The following is a 22,657-nucleotide window of genomic DNA, read 5'->3' on the forward strand; positions in this document are numbered from 1 at the left end:
TAGGATTTTTTTTGCCCATAATGAACATACACTGATGTGGCTGAATCTAACTCTGCCAAAAATATACCTCAAATTTATTCGCAGAGATCACAATCTCAAAAAAAAGGGCTTACTGTTGGTGAAAGTTTACACTTAAATTTTCAACTCACAATTTTATACATAGGTAGTTGAAAATTTTTCACATTATGGCTGCTAGAATAAATCTTTTACATAACTTGGGGAACTGCCAGTGCTGAAAATGACTTGTGATGCAATGAAGTTAGCTCTACCTACTTGCTCCAAGTATATACCAAATTACAGCATAGGTTGCTTCAGAACCAGGATAAGCTTGCCATGTTAGGTAGCAAACAGCAATCAACTAATTTTTCCAACATCCTTCTTGGTTGAAACAATCCATTCAAGAAATAATATTGATACTTATTTAAATTAATTTTGAACTGCCCTTAACATTGCTTTTTTACCCAAGTTCTTGGACTCTTAAAAGTCAGCAGTTTAAGTAACATCTCATCACAGAGCACGAAAAATACCTGTATGGACTATATTAAGTGTAACGAAAAACCAATTCCATTTATGATCATATACATAATATTTACTGTGTCCACAAGATTTCTCAAATAATTTTACAATTTACAGCAGAAGAAACTGCTTATATTGTACTCAAAATCTTGACTGCTTAATAAATACTAGTTGCAGAGCCTTGCATCCCCGGCATTAGTGTCAAATTTACAACAAATAAGGTTACCAGTATCACACACACAATAACAATCAAGTATGAAAAAAAGAGTAATAACGGATACAAGCAAAATTAACTACAGAGTATCCTAATACTATGTTATGTTTAACACACCTACTGGAATTGAGCTCTTAAGAATTATTTTTGTGATATTTACCTTTTCCATCCAAGCGCCACCTTGCTCTTCACCTTCTCCACAAACAAGATATTCCTCATGGCAAACCTTTCTAATTTGTTCTTTCAGACCTTAAAAATCAAAATTTAAGAAAATAAAGCATGTATTGAAAACATTGAGAACTATTTCAAGCAAATGCAACCATGAGAAATAATTTCACAAGATGAGCATCCATTATTTCCTCAAACAAATAGGAGAACTAATTGCTAACAGATAATGAATACGAAATTTAATCACACAATTTTAATAATTACCAGCCATTTCAGCACGAGTGTATTCAACATTCGGGAAAACATCTGACAGAAGAGAGAACAAAAGAGGGATATCCTCGGCAACCAGCTTCGGGACCATAGTCTCACATACTGACTGAATCAATATCTAAAAGAAAAAAGGCAACAAACATCCACATTAATGCCTTGAACATTGGTGACTCACAAAATATCCCACTTTGATTCAAAGAGTAAAAAGGATTATTTTTAATCATGAATACTGGAAGTTAATGCATCATGAATAATATACAGTGGAACCTCGTTAAAGCGAGTACGGGCTATAGCGAGACCCCCGCTATTACGAGAGATAGCCGATGCACCGTCAATTGACCCTATAATAAGCGTGTTAAAAAATTTGTTTTTACGAGACCCTTTCGGCGTTGGCTCTCGCCATAGCGAGGGTTTCACCGCCGGAAGACTTTCATCAAGACTCCTTAACCTCTGTAACTGCTAGCGATCTGTTAGAAATGAAGTTAATGGAGTGCTCAGTCTCAAATTTATGTGGTGAACTGTCGTTCGATAAATATAATGATTGACGAAACAATGCTTTGCATGATTTTTATTCAGTGCGGCGCTTATAAATTGTTTGAATAGTTAGTCGTTATTTGAGTAAGGAAATTTAGTGATGCAAAAAAACATCGCCTTTCGTCTGGATTTATGCTTACGTTTATCGGATAGATGTTTATCTGTCGCCGCACCACTTCTGTTCCTGTATATCTGTTCGCAACAGGTATATTGGCTATTATTTGCTCCACCTCCGGTAAAGCGACAATTCGCTATAGCGAGTGTTTATTAGTGCACCGTGGGGTGTCGTTATATCGAGGTTGCACTGTATATCCTCCCTCAAATAATGCTTACTAAAATGGAGAAGACTAGCTTCCCAGAATCTCAAAAGAGAGAAATGGAATAAAGGTAAGTAGCAAAGCAATACCTCTTGTTCTGGCAAGTTTTCAGCAATTGTTGCCTCATCAATATTCATCTCTCCACGAGCTCTTTTGTCCTCCTTAATCTTCTGAATTCGATCTCGTTTTACATTTCCAGCAGACACCAACACAGACTTCAGCGCTCGTAATCCAAAGTCATAATGTGATTGATTTGACAACTGCTCATCACAAAGCCTATTGAATGAAATTATTATTAACATAACGCATAGGAAATCATTATGCAATGAGCTAAAAAATTAATAGTTACTTGAAAAATGGAACAATTTTCCTAGCCAGCTTTTCAGCAGATCGAAATCCTTGTGAGAACAACATGACTTCTGCAATCAACTGACGATCTGGTTTCGTCATGGCAAGAGATCGGAAGAGCTTCTTCAAATTATCAGGTAAATTAGATCTGCCAGCATACCCAGGATTCATAGTGATGAATATGGCCATATCAGTGGACACTTTCACTTGTTTTCCAACCAGTTCAACAGATATACCTGAAGCAAAAGCAAAATATGAATGGTAAACATACTTGATTATTAATTTAAAGTATAAGTTACTAACAGATTTATGTTTTGACAAGTAAAATTAATTAAGCACTTAATTTTATTAGGTCAAGTAATTCAAGTATTAACATAGCTAAGAGTGTTCCTATGAGATTCAGAATAGAGAAGGTGAAAGCTCACTGAAATGATTGGCCACATCAATTGACATAGCCTAAACTAAACACGTAATGAGGATAGAACTCTCTTTTGTGCTCATTTGTAGAGATGTAGAATCAACCATAAAAACAAAGCTATGAACCACTGTAATAAATGTAGCAAAAGACTTCAACGAGATGTTAGAACCTAAAAACCATTAAGGCAAGCTAATTGAGTAAAAATTAAAAGCAGAAATATTTAAAATAAATTTACTGCCATTACAAGGACAAAAATTTAGACCAATACGTATAAAATAGCACCAAAACTTACTTCCTTCCTTTTTGCCATCTTGCTGTGACTTGAGTGCTTCCTGGATTGTCTGCACTTGCTGTGATACAGCAGACAACATTCTCTCCTCCAATCTGTTGAATTCATCAAAACAGCCCCAGGCACCCACCTGCACACAAAAAGTCACCATGAAAACTCAATTCTACCATACTATACTTAATTTAATTGATTTGTGCATGTATTCATATTAAATACTTATTACTACCCAAACAGCCTTACCTGGCAAAGCCCAACAAATATCCTGCCCATCGCTTGGAAATCAAAGGTCTCATCACAATTGAAAACCAAAACAAATCTTCCAAGCTGATGCCCTAGAGCTTTCACAGATTCTGTCTTCCCAGTGCCAGCAGGACCTAATGAACACAAATTAAAATAAATTCAAGGAATACAGCATGACTCCACCCACAAAGTGAATGTGAAGGACATGTAAACAGCAATTAAATTAATAAGAACTACCAGAGATAATATTCACCTGGATTTGAAATAGAAATAATGATCAAAACAAAAAAATTGCCAACAGCTAAAGCACAGTCTGGGTTGCAAAGTGGTCTGCACACTGCGCTCAGAACACATTGAAAAGGCCCATGGTTTGATTCCAAGTCCAGACATATATATCTCAGAGGCAATTCATGCATGCATCAAAAATACCAACCAAATGGAGATCCACCCAGACGTGACTCCAATGCCTGGGTCATCGTAAGATAGCATCTGTCAGTCAGCGGTGTCTGGACCAGTCTGTCTTGCACACCCAGATACTCAAAGCCATAGTTAAACTTGGCATTCGCCATATGGATAGACAGCTGCTGCAAAACATCTGTCTGTCGAGGATCAAAGTAAAATCTCATCTCACAAAGCCATTCAAAGACTTTGGGGCCAGACACTTTGTGAGCAATAAGGCGACGAGTGACTGTACGCTTGTGCACAAACTCATTGATCTGAAAATAAAAAATAGACCTCTGATTACAGTAATAATGCATAAAAAAACTGCATCTAACAAATTAGCAATTTCTACCAGGAGCAAAGTAAATATATACAGTATTAGGAGAATAAAAATTCATTCACAGCAATATACCAACGTGCAAACTACTTACCAAGTGCTCCAATTTCTTCCTGCGTAGCAATGGTTGTTCTTGCAGAACAGAATCAGCCAGCACATTCAAAGTGTTCTCAACCTGAGACAAAACTCTTTCCAGTGGTGCTTGCCCTTCCGCTGGTTTATTGGCAATTTGCTGCAGAGCAGATTCCACATCTTCACTCCAGAGGATTTGCGCAGCAAGGACCACAATTTGAGCCTGAGAATAACATAACAATATGGTAAGTAAAAGCAAGTATGATAATCTGCTATATGAAAATGTCACTTCAAACTACCAACCTGATATTTATCACACCACTGCATGTAAGAGCTTGGATCTATTGCTCCATTTTTGAATTGCTTGATGTCTTGAACTGCTTGAGCGAGGCAGGAGGCCAAAGTGACACGCATTTGTCGCTCAACTAGAGAAAGCCACTCATTGATTTTTGGATGCTCCACAGTGGAAACAGGATTCTCAAATTTCACCTGAGAGTGTTCAATGGAAATGCACAAGATTTAGTATGAAAATGTAAGAATATTTAATAAAATAAATGGATACCATGAACTTTGAATGAAAGCTAGAAACTACTACTAAAAGCATGGATAGCGCAACTTGAGTAAAGCATCCTTCTATCAAAAATTAGGTAATCACTAATAGGATAAAGAACATTTTGCTACTTAGATGCACTCAAACCCCAACACCTAATAAAGTAAACCAAATAAAATACCAGATAGCATAGACAGTATGGAAATATTTTTCAAGATTACAGCGCAAGGCCTCAAAAATAAGATCCTGCATAAGAATCTGTCCCTAAGATTTTTTGAAAATGTTAGAACCAATATGGGTACGAGGATATTACACATTCAGGATTTTTACTGAATATCTTGTAGATAATGCTAAGAAATATTAGAGTCCAAGTCATGGCAAATGAATCTGCCTCAATTGAATTTTCACACAAGAGCAATTTAATAAGTATGAGCTTCAGATCTGTAGACAATGGATAGTCATGGTCATTCCCATTTTTTATTTTTTCATCATACAGCTCAAGACTCTTCAAAAGAAATTTCTAAATGGTATACATAATATCTTAAAATTTGCATAGAAAACATGATTTGCAGAGACTATTAAATACACTTCAGAATACACAAGAATGATCTTTCCAATACTGGTCACCAAAGAAGATAGACCTACCTCTTCACCTTCACGAGAGGCAATGCCAATAATAACATTGCTTTCCTCATTCAGAATGATTGATGCAACCCCAGCAAACATTTTCTTGAAGTGCTTCTGCAAGCGAGCAATGTTTTTGCTGTTTCCGATGATTTCCAGTAAATCCTCATCACCCACAAAGTAAAACCTATAACAAGAGAAAAGTGATTGTCCATTGCTTACAGCCCACAAATTAACAACATCCAAATTATTAAGGATAATCAGAAAATATAAGCAAATCATACAACAGTAATTCTAAAGGTATGCAATAAAACATAAAAAAAAATGACATGGTTAGAGTTAGCATGTTGTGTACGGATGGCGAGAATTCTCGTCATTTTTTTCCCGAACGTTCCGGACGGATGACGAAGATTCTCGTCATTTAGGTGCGTCAACCTAAACAATTTTTAAGCGTACAATACGTATTTGTTAGTACGTTTTCAGTTGTTGTTCATTATTCATAATGCATTGATGCATCATAACGTCTGATTGGGTAAAGTTATATTCCAAACATTAGCTTACCCCGGTATGCAATGCGTTAATAGGCATCAAATTAAAATTGTATACATAATGCTGCTCAATATGATTTCTTCTTACAGCCGAAAAATTTGACACTTCTCTCCTATTCTCTGAAATATATTCCACTTAGAGGCAAGATCTTTTGTAATAAACTCACATGAACTGAAAGAACATAAATCATACCATATGTTTCAAAAGATAAGCAGCCTATACATGAGATATCAACTCTCTTACTTGGGCTTATATACTCTGTTAATGGTAGGTCTTTTTTCATGGAGTTGAATTATAATAAAGTAATTTTGGGTATAAAGGTGGAATGGCAAGAAGAGGACTGAACATATCCAACCTGACTGACTTGAATGTGCATCTGGACTGCATGCACAAGATACTTATGGATAAGCATTCATGACCCTGAAAGAATTTTTCATACAACAGAAAAACTAATACATTTTTCAAGATTGCTCACTGAAAATGTTCTAGATTGAATGGTTTAATGGACTCACACATTAATGCACACATCTGTTGTAGTTTAATTGTCAAATCTCTTAGCTCAATTTCAATTTTTTTCATTGAAACAGAAATTTTGGTTAAGTCCAGGTCAAGGTGGATAATTTCTCTTCCGCTGAATTTTCAAGCAAAAGCAGGGTAATAAATAATGATATGAGCTTCAGATCTGTAGACAATGGATAGTCATGGTCAATCCCATTTAAAGATTTTCATCATACGGCTCAATGGTGCTTAAATATAAAAAATAACAGATATATCAAAAACAAAACCGTTACCTTGGGAAGGATGTTCTTTCCCTCTCCAGGTATTCACCTAGTGCCTTCTGAATTTTTCCCAATAGATCTGCAAGTCTTTCCAGGGACCTCTGTACTCCCGGAATGTTCAAGACGTCCATCACCATTGGAGACTTGGAAACTTTCTTCATTAATCCCAAGAATTCAGAACTGTAACATAAAATTAACAAATTACCGTATTTTCCGGCGTATAAGACGACTGGGCGTATAAGACGACCCCCAACTTTTTTGTTAAAATATATAATTTGTGCTATACTCTCCGTATAAGACTACCCCTTTTCCAACGCACACTACCGGTAAGTAAAAAACATCAGATTTGATTTCAATATAGAAATTTTTAATTAATATGCTTATGACATCATGGCATGACATGATAGCATGAAAACGGTCACTAATAAACATAAGTGAGTTCCTCATAAAACGTATAAAAATAAAACAGTGCATGTGGATTAAACTTTTCCTAAAGCAGTCTGATACAAGGAAGTTAACAAACGATAGAGAGAGCTCGCAAGTCACTGCGAGTCAGCAACGCAGTTTCCATTTAAAAACCTTTAAAATCCTCCTGTTCGTCATTTGATATCATCAGTACATCAATAACGTCTTGTTCTACATTTGTAAGGCAATCATCATATGGATCAAATTCCGTATCAGATGGTGTGGTCTCAGCTTCGACTTCCTCTTCATTTTGCCACAAGTAGTCGTCCTCCATACCATCTAACGAATTTGATATGCCACACTTTTTGAAAGACTTGATTACTGTTTTTGCATCAATGTCATTCCAGGCTTTTATAACAAATTTGCACAAAACATCCAACTGTGGAGCACGCATGTTTCCTCCTTTTGTGAATGACTTCTCACCGCTAACCATCCACTCATTCCACTGTTCTCGAATGCGATCTTTAAACGGCTTGTTTAGGCACACATCCAGTGGCTGTACCAATGATGTCAATCCTGCAGGAATAACTGCTGAATCTGTATTTAGTCTCGCAAGCCTTTCCTTGGTGCTGGGAGTTAAATGAGCCCTGAACATATCCCACACCAGTAGGCTACGTTTTTTAATAAGTCCACCTGGTCGCCTGCTCCATACGTTATCAAGCCATAGCTTTACCCCTTCTTCATCCATCCAGCCTTTTTCATTCACATGTACAAAACAACCAACAGGGAACTTGAGTTTCGGCATTGTTTTATTGTTTTTCTTTTAAAAATAACCATTGGTCTCAGTTTGGCGCCATCAGCTGTGCAAGCTAGTACCACTGTAAAACTGGACTTCTCATGTCCTGTTGTTTTAATTAAAATAGTTTTTTCACCTTTTAGATGGACAGTCTTATTTCCAACCATATCAAAATTCATTGAGGTTTCATCCATATTTCCGATACTATTTAACGCATAGCCATGTTTATTGCGCTGTTTTATTACGTATCGATGGAAGTTATTTAATTTCCTGGTATATTAGAGCTCAGCACTGGGTTAGGGTTAGGGTTCTGCAAATGTGTGAAGTGTTTGTTCAGTGCGGCCACCCCTCCTCCTTGCTGCCACATTCCCGGCGTATAAGACGACCCCGACTTTTTAAAAAAGATTTTAGGTGCTAGAAAGTCGTCTTATACGCCGGAAAATACGGTAAGAAAACAAGCCAACCTCTACATGCATTGATAAATGAACAAGTAATTTTTAGAGATGGGTCGAATAGCAGATTTCTCGAATTCGAATATCGAATTCGAATATTAAATCATTGCTCGAATATTCGAATACCTCGAATTTCGAATACCTCGAATACTATAAATGATGAATGCTGGTATGTTTGACTCGGTTGCCTATGCAGCAGGCAACACAAGATTTTGGGTAGTAATTTTGATTTCCTTTAAATGATTCGAACAGGAATTTAGCTGATTAATGAATATTTTAATTTTATGGAAACAATTGGGCATATAATTAATTCAACTAACATCGCTTTACCCTCACTCCTGCTGCCAAGTGCTAGCTGACAATCTGAGGCATTTTGCAAAATACAAGCTCTTTTCCACCGGATTTTCTTCAATTATTTTCAGTCCATCTTTGGGAGTTCTCACGAGATAAGAAGATGAATTGGAATTGCTATCAGGGAGAAACCAAATATTCGGAGAAAATATCCCTTTGTCTGGGACTGTAACAATAAAGATTTATAGCACCACTCATAAATTGTAACTTGATATATGTTTTCGGAAAAAATACCGCATCAACTTCCGAGAAGCTCTGCTGCTCATATCGAGTTTCGCCAGAATGCTAAGTCTCCGTCGTATTTTGACATTTATTTCTTTGCGTAAAATGCTTAAATAAACTCAGAAATACGTCATGTTTGGTCTTATTCTTTTTGAAATGACGCGCACATTACTAATATTTCAATTCAATAAAGGTGTAACATCAATTGACGAAAGTCATTCTTAGACACCTTTTGTGTTAATAGATGACTCATGCAGCGGTTGACCTCCACAGAAATGGGGAACTTCGAAGCTGGCAGGAAAAAAAAGGTCAGTGGGGGAGAACAGGGAGGGCCCGAAACACGTTTCTATTGTTCTCGTGTAACTTGGTATTTTTTCGAAGCTAAGGTCTTCGTAATATGATCCCCGCGCGAGCTGTGACCTTTTTTTTATTTCGAAGAAGAGTAAAGCCTCAGAGGGGGGCTAGTGCTGAATGGAGAGGGATACCGGATCTTGGGAAATACGCTAATGTAAGTATCCCACGGTACTCACACAGCTGTTGACCTCCAGAAATGGGGAACTTCGAAGCAGGTAGCCAGAAAAAGGTCAGTGGGTGAGAAAAGGGGGGAGGGCGTGAAACACGTTTTTATTGTTCTCGTAACTCGATATTTTTTTCGAAGCAGGGGTCTTCGTAATGCGATCCCTGCGCGATCTGGGACATTTTGTTTGATTTCTGAGAAGAGGAAAGCTTCAGAGTGGGTGAGGCAAGTGCTGAATGGAGGGGGATAGCGGATCGTGGGAAATGCCCTAAGGTTACTATCCCACGGCACTGAGGTTCTCCTGGTGGGGGGAATCGGGATTTTAGGATTTTTTCACCCGACCATTTTCGGTTCCCCTCGTCGAACTCTTTTCACCGCTAAAATCCACGAATTTGATGTAATTCGTCAACTTGCGTAAAACGGCGCTGCGAGCACTAAATGACTACAGTTCTCTACATTTTTCCGAGTCAACTACCAACGACGTGCGTGCGACAGTGTATGACGCGAAATTCAAAGTATTCGAGGTATTTGAGGCGGTACTTTTCGCATAACTATTCGAAACCTCGAATATCGAATACTTTCTAATATTCGAGGTATTCGAGTATTCGCGGATACTATTCGCACATCTCTAGTAATTTTGCATGAAAATATAAATGTAAGTCACAGATTTACAAAAAATTTAGTCAATTAATGTATTTAAAAATTTATAAAAAATAAATGAGTGATACTAAACCATGAATCAAAGAAATGAAAATAGCATTAAATGAAAGAAACATTGAATAATTATATTTAACAGTTTCTACATCTAAATTGTATATTGATGGAAAAGGAGTTTCCCATGTTTACCTTATACTTTGAAACCTAGAAGTTTCCACTGGAAGCAGTGTTTTTATGTCAGCACTGCCAGAAAATATTCCCTCAAGATACACCCACCGACGCTGGACATCAATCCAAACATCAAAAAGAGCATTGATTCGGTTCAACTTCTCTTCCCATGTTAAGGCTTCCTCTTCAAACACCTAAGAAAAAAATCAAGTACCATTTTATTTCAATAAACAATTACTCTCAATAAAAATACTTTTTGCCCCCCAAAAAAATCAAGAACAGCCAAAATCCCACAAACTAAACCCTCAAGACAACTTCTTCTGCAACTAATTACTTCATCTAACCACAGCAACTATCTTTGAACATACCTTGTAGTAAGGGGACAATTTCATAGCTGCAACAGAGTTGATGTGCTCCTTCACCTTGTTGAAAAGATCATCCCACCCTCTAATCAAGCGGCATTTGTTCTGATAATTGATCAGATCCAGCTCATAAGTATGCCATGATTCTCGCACCTGAATCATGAGGAAAACAGAATAATGAAATAATTAAAATCTGAAGCTTCCTTCAAATTCACGGCCAACCCAGTAATCATTTATCATATTCTCTCCCAACGATTGCTCGGTGCCTACAAGAACTGACAAAATTATAAGGTTTATGATTCAAAAGAATATCATGTGATTGATTGCCAATAAATACCTTCCAAAACATAAGAATCACTTTAAAACATTTCATCATAATTAAATGCCGATGAATCACTCATTACAATAATATTTTCAAAGCAAACATAAAAAACTTTAATTCTAATGAAAATAAAGAAAAAATTCATTTTTTCAGTTTAATAATTTATGCATTGCTGATTTTTTAAACACAAAATTGAGATACTAGTTCAAGGTTCTAAAATAACATTGTAACCAAGTTTCTTCAACATTGGGCATACAAAAATGATCCATAATATAAATCAAATTGCTTCACAAACACACCTGTTTCAAGAATTCTTCCAGAGCCATTTCTCCTTGAGCCACCAAAATTGTATCCTTGACAATGGCCTCATTTTTCTGCAAATCAACATCCCAAACCTGACCCAGGTTCAGGTCTGACAGCACCCAGTTGACTCTCAACTGCCGCATGAGTTGTTTCCAATGGCGTTCTTTCAATGCATCAGACTTCAGCTCCACTATCATCATGTTCACCTGATCAAAAAAGAACAATTAAAACCTGAACTCACGCCATAAATTGGAAGATGACTCGCATTAGATTTTCATAAGTTATAAGTTTTATTTTTACACACAAATGATTTTCAATTTCACAGGTTACAGCACATTCAGCTTTGCCGTAGACGACAATTTTGCCACGAGTCACTCGCAAAACTGCAAGCCGTGCAACCCGAGAAATAGAAAATCATCACTCACTTCACACAAACGTGAGAAGCAACTTGGCACACAAATGTTCACTTTCAAAGAATATACTCATGCATGGAATAATGACCTTGGTATAACCCTGCAAAAGCCTCTTCACATACTCATAAGATGAGTACTGCCGCAGACGAGCAGGCAATTCCCGTAGCTGGGTAACGAGAGCATCCAACTGCTGACGCAGTTTCCTAGGCTGCACAGATAACCAAGGCTTCTCCCTCATCTCATCAATTTGAGACCAAATTCGGGACAATTCTGACCACACACCCCTCAGATCTTGCAATTCCTCATACACAACATTCATACGATCTTCACTGGTGCTGATACCACCTAGAATTCATAAAAATTAATTATGTCAATGCTTAAGAGAACAAAACTTACAGATCCAGAATTTTTTCCTAAGCACACGAAAAAAAATCATTGGAGGAAGCAGTTTTCCTCAAATAAAATCAAATATTTGTGATGGACATTCAGGAATACACCAATCACAATTTTAAAATCCCATTGGCCTCATCAAAGAGAGGTTGACTGTAAACCTTCAAAATAACACACACACATACACACACACCTGGTTCCTGGAGTTCCAAAGCTTCTTTCGCTTTAGCCACATTATCACGCTCCTCCTTTAGCCGTGAAAACTTGCTTTCAAAGATTTGAAGTTGTTGCAAAGCATCATTAGGACGAAGGTGACCTTCCACTGGCTTTCCTTTCTCCCATTCACCCAAGAAATCAGATGTACGTGCTTCAACAGCTTTGTCCTCAGCAACGATCTTCATTTGCAAGCTGACAACCTAGGGAAGTTAACATTTGACAAACAATGAGGAGGTAGCTTGAAGCCAAAACACTTGCAAAAAAATAGCCTAAATATTAGTATGAAGTTATGATAAATAATTATAACTTAATATTCACCCTATGGCAACCAAATAATAGCATGTGCAGTTTTCCAATATTAGTGATTACATAATCTCAAATGATGACAAAAAACTATGAGGGTAAATTATTGCCTAGGGCACCAAATTGTATGCATAAAACCCATCAGATTGTATTATAGAATCATTAAGTTCATTAGAGGTGTCAGAAAAAATGAAAACATCATCACTTGGGAAATGCATAGACATTTTTCACAATGGGGCTGGTGCTCTCTTCTTAAAATAAAATGTCTAAACTGGTTGAATTTGGTTCTGAGTTTATGCTTTTGTAGCAATGACATCTCATTGGCCAGAAAAATCTTGTCACTTTTCTGCCTCCATCGACATTGACTGAAATAAGTAACTAAGAATGTTTAACTATGAGAGTAAAAGAATCTATTATTAAATGAACCAACGAACCTGAGTTTGAATTGATGAATCTTTCCTCTTTATAATTTCATTGAATGCACTCCACTCCCCTTCAATGTTGTCCACATACAACCAAGCACTTGGGAACTGGAAACGCTGCCTCTCCAGAATCCTCTGACCCTCTCGATAAACATCCACCTGTCGAAGATGAAAAACTTGAGAGGGAATGGAAGGGCAAACATGTGAACTTGGAGTGGGACTATCAGACTGAAAATCTGCAGAATAAAGTTGATAAAACATCTAATAATGAGCACTCTACTGCATAAGGAAAACTACAGTCCGACCGCCGAGAGTTGTCCGTTGACAGCTAGAAGGGGTAGGGGGCAAGGTTGCCAGGTAAGAAAGGGAAACACCCACATCACATGTAAACAAAAGGGTTTTAAGTGAAGAAAGCAGCCAGAAGGGACGACGAGCGTGAAGGATCCAAAGAAGAATCCTTTGTTTTGGCGATTCGAAGAAAGGGCTTGTTTTGGTGGTTCAGGCTTGTTTCAGTGCTTCATATGCATGTGACAACGTTGCATGACTAGGCGAGGGTGTGAGGTGCGTTTGGGGGACAGCGATTGGTTGCAAACCATGTTGGCGCAGGGTTTTCCACCCCTCCTTTTAAAGTGTCATCGGACAACTCTCGCCGGCTGGACTGTACAGATAAGGTATGGATCATTGTGAGAAGTAGTGCATGTACAAACCTGTTTTTCCCATGCCTTCATCTTTTTCTTGAGAGACTGAACGTAGGTAATAACACCAACAGCATCTGAAGTGCTAGCTGTTTCAATTGACTGCTGCTCAAGTTCAACCCTTGACTGAAAAGAAATTTTAAATTCATAGAACACTGATATCAGACAATAGGATTGTTATTTACTTGAGAAAAACATGCAAAACCCATACATGACGTGCCACACTTTGACACATGTCCACAGTGATGTCAATAATCAAAATCACTAGAGTCCCTAAATCCAATGAGTGGCAATAACATTCATTATTTGGCTATGATCTCCTATCAGAAAACAGAACCCTCATTTCCATACAAGAAAATAATCCCCTCCAGTCCTTGCCGTCATATGCTAAGTGACATAAAAAATATATTTTTCCTTAATTATGGCACATAGAATAAGAAACAATTGATGAAATCCCTGAATAAAAAAATCGTGATAAGGTATCTCAAATAATATAATTAGTAGTATGCTCAAGAAGTTCTCCATAGGGTTCACAAAATGAAAAATGAGGTCAGCTGGTATGTGTCTGTAGCCAGTCAGTATGTGCTTGTCTCACTTATAGCAGCAATAAGTTATTGTGTACTTACCTTGGATACTTGAGCATGGAACTGGGACATCTCATTACCCAACAGTGACCCAAACTTGCCCAATGTTTCCTTATGCCATGAATCATACTTTAATGACACTTTACTTTGAACCTTAGCATAGTCAATCACTATCGGACCAAATTCTCTCCTGGTGTCAGTTGTGTCAAAAGTGGCCCTTGTTTCTCTGGGTGAGGAAAAGAAAAATGTTGTCAATTAAATTACATTCATTAGCCTCACTCTAACAGGTTTCCACACACTTATTGCTTTATTTGGACAGAAAATTTCCTATCAATAGCTTTTAAACAAAATAATGCCAAGGTTAAAATTAGTTTCCCGACTACTTTGAAAAATGTAATTCAAAATACATCTCACGAACAATATGTAATTGAATACCATAATAAATGATCAATATACTTTCATTGCAGCTCAACTTGAGGTGCGGTAAGCACATGGATACTTACTTAATGTCATTCAGACACTTCATCCACAAAATGATATCATCTCCTAACTTTCCATATAGACTGTCAGCTTGCAAGTCCCACAAAGCCTGATAGCGTAGCCAGTCATCTACATAATCCCTCATCTGAAAAAACAACATACCATTCAATAATATTCAAGTACATAATTAGCACTTCAAACACTAATAATTCTTACCATAACTCAGTCAGGTAAATCAGATATTTGAAAAAATGAATCACAGAAAGACTCATTAGAGGTGTCAGAAATACAAAAATCATCACTTTTACCGTTTTTTTTTTTTTTCAGAATGAAACAAATTATTGGACAAAACCAAACATCATTACAAATTAAATCACCTGTTTTATCTTGTTCTCAATTGCTTGGTAAGCATCAGCCAGCACTTCCTTTCCCTCAGGCAACTTGGTGAGAATGTTCTTGTAATTCTGAGGAGCTGATGCTCGATCCAATCCCACCTGATAACGAGTACTTTGGATTCGTATTTGACAAGTCACAATTGCCTGCCAGGCAAAGAGTTGCTGCATCATTTGTAGACGGGCATTCTCAATACTTGGATGGAGATACATCATCTGATTGGTTATTCTGACTTCATGGACCAAAACCTGAATCTAAATAAAAACGAACAAGCATTTATTAGGATAAAGAATCAAGTAAGTCAGTCGTATTTACAGAAAAACTCTGCTTAACATCTGTAGCTAAATAAACTAGAGCCCACGAAATATTAAATATTACTTCAAAACAGAAATATATTTTTTACATAATCCCTAGAACAACTCAATATAGTGTGACGGTCACGCCCGTCACGGTCTTGTTCCGGGGGTTGGGCGGCGGCCGCCATGGGCTCGCGTAATCTTCCAAAGCTAGGTCTTTCTCCTTTCTTTTCCCCTTCCCCACCACCCTTAGCATTCCAGCCCCCAGGCATGCGTGTGTGTGTGAATGGGTATTCTGGTGATCTTGGGTCGAATGACCAAGTGGTTATATAATGATGTAACGGCCACTTGACCCGGCCGAGTTGTTTTACATAAGTCTTTTTGTGCTATGTCATGTGACCCTCTCCACCCCGCAAGTGGTGAATATAAGGCGGGTGGAAGGGAGTGATAGGGTTCTTCCTTCTTGGGTTCCGCGTTAGCTGGTGGTGAGGTACTGCGGAGTCCGGTGATTGATTTGGTGAAAGTTGTCTGATAAGTTGTCAGTTACTTTACGAAAAGTGTTCAGCAATTTGTCTTACGAGTGAGACTTGGACAACCATCGCTGAGCATCGCTGGGAAAGCTGGGCCAGGCAAAGGGCATATTGAGGTGCAAATTGGAGAACGCCGTGCTAACCGGAGTGCAAGGACTGTCTAGTCGAGGCGGGACATGCCATCTGTCGAAATTTCGCTCCGCGGGCGTGAATGCCACAGCATCCTTCGCGAGCAGGAGGAACGACGGAGACGGAGGCATCCAGCGTTTAAGCACCAATCCTGCCCAACTTAAGCCTGCAGAGGAGGAGCGAGAAGTTACGAGCGACGAGGCAGTGGGTGTGTATCGGCCACACAAACTTGTGTCGCCCTGCCATATAAACCCCCCCCAGAAAACGCCGTATAATCGCCCTCCAATTATCCCCAGTGATTACTTCCCACTGTATAACTGGACAATTAGACAACTTCCCTTTTTTCACCACAATCGCTAAGTAATTCAAAGGACTCCATCGCCTTCAGCAATTCATAATCAATTCAGTGCTCTAATGAACTGTATTTGACTCATATCTGCCTAATATTCACTTACGCTAGAAGGGTAATTGATCCACGATTATTGTAAATTCATTGTTAAATCATTGTTTGTTGCTAAAATTTAATTCATTTATGTTTCACGTACATCATCCGTAATATTGATCACCCATCACATCCCTCACTAGGATTATTCTTGTATTTTTTGTGCCAAGGGTTATTTTTATTGGAATTGTAAATTTAACCAGTGCAATATATATGTGAAATTGAACTAAACTCGAGTACGTGTGGTTATTTGGGGCGTCAGCTGGGGAGCTGGGGCTGCGTTGTTCCTGATTACCTCCCCCTTGAATCGTTCCTAACCCACTTCCCGATCTCAAATCCTTCGATAAATGAGAAAACGACCCACCAAAAAGGAGGAATTCTTCGGGGTTTGTCAATATAGGGGCGGGTTGTAGGTCGCCGTGGGGACAAAACGTCCCACCCTGTTGCCGAGGACCCTCCACAAGTGTTGTCGGTTCCCCCGCCTTCGCCGCGGCCACCACAGATAGCGGCGAGGTGGAATGGACCGTCACAATAGTTCCTTTCTTGTAACAGAAATAAACTAGGAATGAGTCAATTCCAAAAGTCGATTCACGATTCCAAAAATTCTCGGGTACAGAATCAGAATCAAGAATCGATCGCCTAAAGTCGATTCCAAAGCCATCGATTCCAGGAAAGATAAATATTTTGAAAATAGACTTGCTTGCTTAATAGCTTGGGTCATCAACGCCACCACAAACCTGAGTCATTGTGCACTGTACATTACAAAGTTAACTATTTATGCCTGAAACAGTGTAAGTGCTTATTATTTTATTACAGCTGAGGTTATATTATTACTTATTAGGTGCGCAACTAAGTTCCTGCTGTTAGTAATAGATGACTCTATCAGTGATTTCTAGTCGACATTGGACTGGAAACGTCATGAACCAAGCCTAGACAATTGGCAAACAAACCGCTATATGACAATGGTGAGTTTGTTATGGCATCACACATTCATTGTTGCCTGAATATGTCCGAGTTTATGCCAAGTAACCGTTATTTGCGGGAAGTGTTTATTTTCTTCTTTTACTCAAAGAAAACGGTGACTGAAGCACATCTAGAGCTCCAAAAAGGTTGAGGAAGATGCTACTCAAAGTGAAACAACGTGCCATAATTGGTTCTGTCGCCTAAAAGGTGGTCCTTTCATTATAGATGATTCATGGGTAGCCTCAAAAGATGAACACTTTTACTGTTACGGTATTTGAGCTCTGCCACAATGATAGGCAAAAGCTGTAGCTAGTGATGGACAATAATTAGAATGACTTGTTTATAACAATTTTTTCTCAATTAAGTTGTATTTTCACTAAAAAAACAGCATGAACTTAGTCGTGCACCTAATACTATGATATTACGTTGCTGTTTTTAATAAATATACTTTTTAGGCCATTTAACTGTCTTACATTACTTTATTTGATTCAATCCTTAAATCTCAATGACTTGCAAATGCTAGTTGCCAGCAATGCTACTGGCAAATCACTATCCCACCTGTTAGCATGAATAAGAATCAATGAAATCGTAATTGAGAATCTGGAATCAATTCGAAAGAATAGGAATTGAAAAAAAAATAGAATCGATTCATTCCAAGAATAAGCCCATAACTTATTCAACCAATAAAATTTTAATATCTCATTCCATCCCATAATATCCATTCAAAAGTAGCAGTGACTTATTGTCAGCATCATCCAGCCACTCTTAAAAGACAGAGTTTAGGGACTCCTTCCAAAGCTAAGGGATGTTCTATTTGTATGATCTAGTATTTCCCAAGCAAATAATTTGGGTAACTTTTCAGCAATCAGGCTTAGATTCTTTGTCTTCCTCTTACATTTCTAAGTGTGAATTTCCCATTGCCACAAGGGATTCAGAAATTCAAGTGATCACTGGGAAACATAGGAGAAGGACATGAAGAACCTGACTAGGCCAATGAAATTTTCATTGAATAAGCTCTGATAATTGTAGATGTTCTACCTCAATTTTTTTGGACATATGGTATTAATATTTTCCAAACCAAAGAAAAGGCATCACTAACCTGTGGATCTCCGCCAGGTTTATGAGCAGGATGGGCTGGGGCATCTGTATCCATGCTGAGGTCTTTCTCCTCCTTTTTCCCTTCAAGAGCCATTCTCCATGCTTGCACACCAGCTTGCAATCTAGATGCAAGTTTCTTTTCAACCTACAATCACAAGAAATATGGTTCTAAAGGATATGCATGACCAAAATAACAAACCAGTCATATACTTAATAAAAACAAGAAAGATGTCTCTGGCATAAGCCAAATAAACTTGAGACAGATGTACAGTAGGTAAAAATATCATCTCATTAATAATAATTGATAACTATTAATAGGATGGTTTCCTATTTTTTTAAATTGCCTAAATCGAAAGATTATTACTCCTCGAGTACGTAATTCATGCTTTTACATTTCTAAATGACAATATCTATTTTTCTCGAATAAATGTAAAGTGAAAATTTTTCAGCACACAAAAATGCGACGGCTAAGTATGAATGCTGAGAAAAGCCTGTGTGAAATCATTCTGGTTCTGGCTGCCGACGTGTAAGGTCACCTTGGTGCGAGGCTATGAGTGCCACTACAATTCAGGTTGCTAGCAGGTAGCAGAGTACCCCACTAGCAGGCAGCGCTTGGCTTAAATAAGGATTATTAATACCCTATCAAACGAAGGAAACTTTCCGACCATAGGCAATTTTAATAGATGATTATTAAGAGGTTTCCCTGAGCTCTGTGCCACACACATGCATTGGTAATCTCAGATGATGTAAACTCCTAACTACTCGTATAGCATTTGAGCTCCTGTGACATCACGTGGAGTGGCATCGCACGGGCGCCAATCTGACCTTTTTCAAATGAGGTTAACATTGACCATTAGCATTCATCTAAACTGGGATTTCAAAAACATCGCACGGGCGCCAATCTGACCTTTTTCAAATGAGGTTAAAATTGACCATTAGCATTCATCTTAACTGGGATTTCTTAAACCAAATAATTTGTATATTATGAATACACTAATGGTGGGTAACGAATCGCAATCAATGCCTTTCATTTTCTGTAATGAAGAAAACTACCCTATTCTTGTACATGAATAGCTAGAGTATAAAATCTATCAAAAATTGCCATTATCATGGCTTACGTGAAATCATTGTTTCATGATCATCATCACCTAAGTGATAATATGAGACTTACCTCTTCATCAAGGCGGCTGACCCAAATGTGCAAGTTAGAATATTGGCGAAGACTCAATTCATCAACAGCACGCTGTATTTTAGCTAGAATATCAGCAAAAGTGTTGGCACTGTAAGGGCAAGTCTCCAGGGATCTTACATCAACATCCAACTGTTCTTCAACAACCAAAAGATCTTCCACTTTCTCTTGGAAACTGAAAACAATTTCAGCCAATCTCTGCACGTACGGATCTAGCTTGTAACTTTCCCAAACTAGTCCAATGCCCTAAAACAAAAGAAAATAGAATATAACCTTTTAGGTGTCAATCATTAAATTTCAAAAAGAAAAGCATAACTTCATAAGCCCTACTGCCACCATTTATTGTTTTTCTAAGAACAGTTCACATTAACTTCAACTCACAATGCTATATCAAAAGCTGACAATGAAAGTGGTAAAATTTGACCCTCATTTGCAAATACTTAGTATGTATTAGTTATGGGTACAATTTCTGACTAGAGGAAAAAATCCCCAGTCAAGATATTAATGTCCAATTGTCCCCGACAGTTGAGGAAGGGAAAAACAGCCTTCTTTAATGATTTACTCAGCATTTAAAAATGAAAAAATAATATCCCTTGTTCCCATAGCCATCATCAGAGTGGGCAGCAAACAATAAAACAAAATATTAATCATGCATAAGGAAGAGTATAAGGTTTAATGCAATGGATGCCTCAAGAATATTGTTTTAGAAAACATGGCTTCTAACTAGTTTCAATGCAATCGCTTAAACAACCTTGAAATACTAAACACAATTTTGACGTTATTAAAGTCAAAGCAATGGCCAGAATTTTTATATATGCTTTTCATGTAATCATGAATATTTGAAGAGGGAAAATTTTCAAAACATTTTCATGAATTGTACAATGAAAAGCCAATAACAATTTTTATACCACGAAAATACAATATTTTCCAAGCCTCACCTCAAAGCACTCATGGATATAATTTAATATCATGACAGTTAACAGTGAGAATACCCATTCGATTCAACGTACACATCAGAAGAGGTATACTTATCTGAAAATGACCACGAATAGAAGATTTTGAAGCTGTAGAGCATCATAAAAGTTTGTGAGATTAGGAAGACAGGGAAGGTACTATAAACTCATCTAAACAGGATCAATAGAGTATCAAAGAAGAGTAATGATAAAATATTCAACAAGAGCAAAAAATAAGAAAACTTTTAAGGATTGGGCAATGGTAAGTAAAATAAAAGGAGATCATAACAGAAAAAATGGTCAGGCATAGTCGAGGGATCATAAAGAGATTAATGACTAACAAAATGATTTCAAACAGTAAGGAGTTCAGAAAACCCCCTAACTTAAGTAGATAATGCAGTGATTATTTCACAAATAAAAAAAGCAATGAGGTAAGCAGAAAAGTATATAGGTAGATAATTACTTTTCTATGACATCATGTTAAAAAAAGAGAAATATTCAAAAGGCTTTACATAATTTATTGGGAAATACTACAAAATAAAATCTTACCTCAGCAACCAATGATTGCACTTCCTTCCTAAGGCCTGCAACGAGAAGCACTATGTTGGCTTTGTCTTCCACCTGCAAATGCGGAATTTCAATACATATTAAGAAACAAGATACTTCATTTAATAAGGAATAATGAATTATGAGGTACTTAAGGCTATGACAGCTATGGATAGCACAGATATAGCACACAGAATAAAACCCATACTTTAGAATATGTAATATAGCTGAATTAACAGAAATTACAGTGACATGAAATTTAAGTTTAATGCTTCTAAAACTTCCTTAAAATTATGCAATCCATTGTCCAAGACACTTTATGACTACGAAACAGTTAAGTAGTGTTTATCATATTATGTATCAACAGCAAATGAAGGGTATTTATCTGATAGAAAAGATCTAAATGGACGACTGCAAAACCTGTATGAAATTTCCAGCGTCAAAGGTAAGCAATCAATTCATAGATACAAAATGCAGGCTGAGAAATAAATTATCTCATTTAAGTTAAGAATGCCACCAAAAAAACAAGAAAAATGATCTCACTGTGGATAATACCCAAACAATCAAATTGCAGCCCGCATAATATAGTTGATGGTTTGATATTAATAGTAAGTGTACCATGATCTTTTCATGTAATTATGGCATGCACATTGCATTGATTATTTACTTTATTAGAGTGCAAGTTAAAATTCACATACGATAGTCGATAGTACAGGAGCTCATTCGAGTAGTCATAGCCTTTATATAATCCCACTTCCATTATGCAACTGACATTCAACACTCTTTTCCTCCACTCCTTACAGCTTACACTTAATTGTTAGAACACAAAAAACAGGTGACCATCTCAATATAATTAAAAGTGGGTGCGAGAGAAATGTTGCAGAATAAATAAACTAGAAAACATATGCCAAACTTGGAACAAATTACATATTTAACTATTAAATTATTTTCTATAAACCACCAAGGAGGTTAAACCTAAGATACATACATGAGAATAAATATGGATAAAAACCTACAGTGAAAATTCTATAAACAAATATTAATTCTATATTAAATGTTTATTATTTATTAATATCATATTATGTGTACTCAAATATATTATCAGCCTAAGTTAAAAATTAGAATTCTTAAATATATCATCATGATAATTTTAGAAAGAAATGCATACTCTGGACACTGGAGTAACACTACAGGAGAGTCTTAACTCTCTTAAGAGGGGGGGAAGGGAACTTAAAAGTGAATGCAAACATACACCTAGTAATTCCTTACACTAACTGCAATGCCAGTAGAGCCAAAATGAATTTGACAATGCAATAACAGCATTGATTCAAAAAAAATCTCCAAACCCCACCAACATTATGAGAATACCAACTTTCCCATGTCAGCAGAATCAA

At 37.2% G+C, this 22,657-nt stretch overlaps 1 protein-coding gene and 1 non-coding gene across 6 annotated transcripts in view; both read right to left on the bottom strand.

The window, feature by feature from the left end:
* The window catches only part of LOC124153890 (dynein heavy chain, cytoplasmic), a 116,953-nt gene that overhangs the window by 65,509 nt on the left and 28,787 nt on the right, over nucleotides 1-22,657 (bottom strand). For all 5 annotated transcript variants that reach the window (XM_046527276.1, XM_046527275.1, XM_046527274.1 and 2 more), the window contains 24 exons: nucleotides 21,267-21,338; nucleotides 19,747-20,010; nucleotides 18,577-18,720; nucleotides 15,102-15,371; nucleotides 14,748-14,869; nucleotides 14,287-14,470; nucleotides 13,673-13,786; nucleotides 12,978-13,124; nucleotides 12,218-12,440; nucleotides 11,723-11,979; nucleotides 11,218-11,427; nucleotides 10,603-10,749; nucleotides 10,256-10,428; nucleotides 6,679-6,846; nucleotides 5,360-5,525; nucleotides 4,468-4,653; nucleotides 4,187-4,387; nucleotides 3,748-4,030; nucleotides 3,315-3,448; nucleotides 3,078-3,204; nucleotides 2,369-2,603; nucleotides 2,109-2,295; nucleotides 1,163-1,286; nucleotides 891-979 (listed from right to left, as the gene is read on the bottom strand). In XM_046527276.1, coding sequence (XP_046383232.1) covers nucleotides 891-979; nucleotides 1,163-1,286; nucleotides 2,109-2,295; nucleotides 2,369-2,603; nucleotides 3,078-3,204; nucleotides 3,315-3,448; nucleotides 3,748-4,030; nucleotides 4,187-4,387; nucleotides 4,468-4,653; nucleotides 5,360-5,525; nucleotides 6,679-6,846; nucleotides 10,256-10,428; nucleotides 10,603-10,749; nucleotides 11,218-11,427; nucleotides 11,723-11,979; nucleotides 12,218-12,440; nucleotides 12,978-13,124; nucleotides 13,673-13,786; nucleotides 14,287-14,470; nucleotides 14,748-14,869; nucleotides 15,102-15,371; nucleotides 18,577-18,720; nucleotides 19,747-20,010; nucleotides 21,267-21,338 — 4,227 coding nt within the window. The remainder of the gene's footprint in view (nucleotides 1-890; nucleotides 980-1,162; nucleotides 1,287-2,108; nucleotides 2,296-2,368; nucleotides 2,604-3,077; nucleotides 3,205-3,314; nucleotides 3,449-3,747; nucleotides 4,031-4,186; nucleotides 4,388-4,467; nucleotides 4,654-5,359; nucleotides 5,526-6,678; nucleotides 6,847-10,255; nucleotides 10,429-10,602; nucleotides 10,750-11,217; nucleotides 11,428-11,722; nucleotides 11,980-12,217; nucleotides 12,441-12,977; nucleotides 13,125-13,672; nucleotides 13,787-14,286; nucleotides 14,471-14,747; nucleotides 14,870-15,101; nucleotides 15,372-18,576; nucleotides 18,721-19,746; nucleotides 20,011-21,266; nucleotides 21,339-22,657) is intronic.
* Nucleotides 12,681-12,754, bottom strand: LOC124154785. Its single transcript, XR_006864036.1, has one exon. It is a non-coding gene; the product is annotated as a small nucleolar RNA Me28S-Gm3255 (small nucleolar RNA).

Source organism: Ischnura elegans, chromosome 2 (genome assembly GCF_921293095.1).
Source record: "Ischnura elegans chromosome 2, ioIscEleg1.1, whole genome shotgun sequence".
NCBI classification, from domain to species: Eukaryota; Metazoa; Arthropoda; class Insecta; order Odonata; family Coenagrionidae; genus Ischnura; species Ischnura elegans.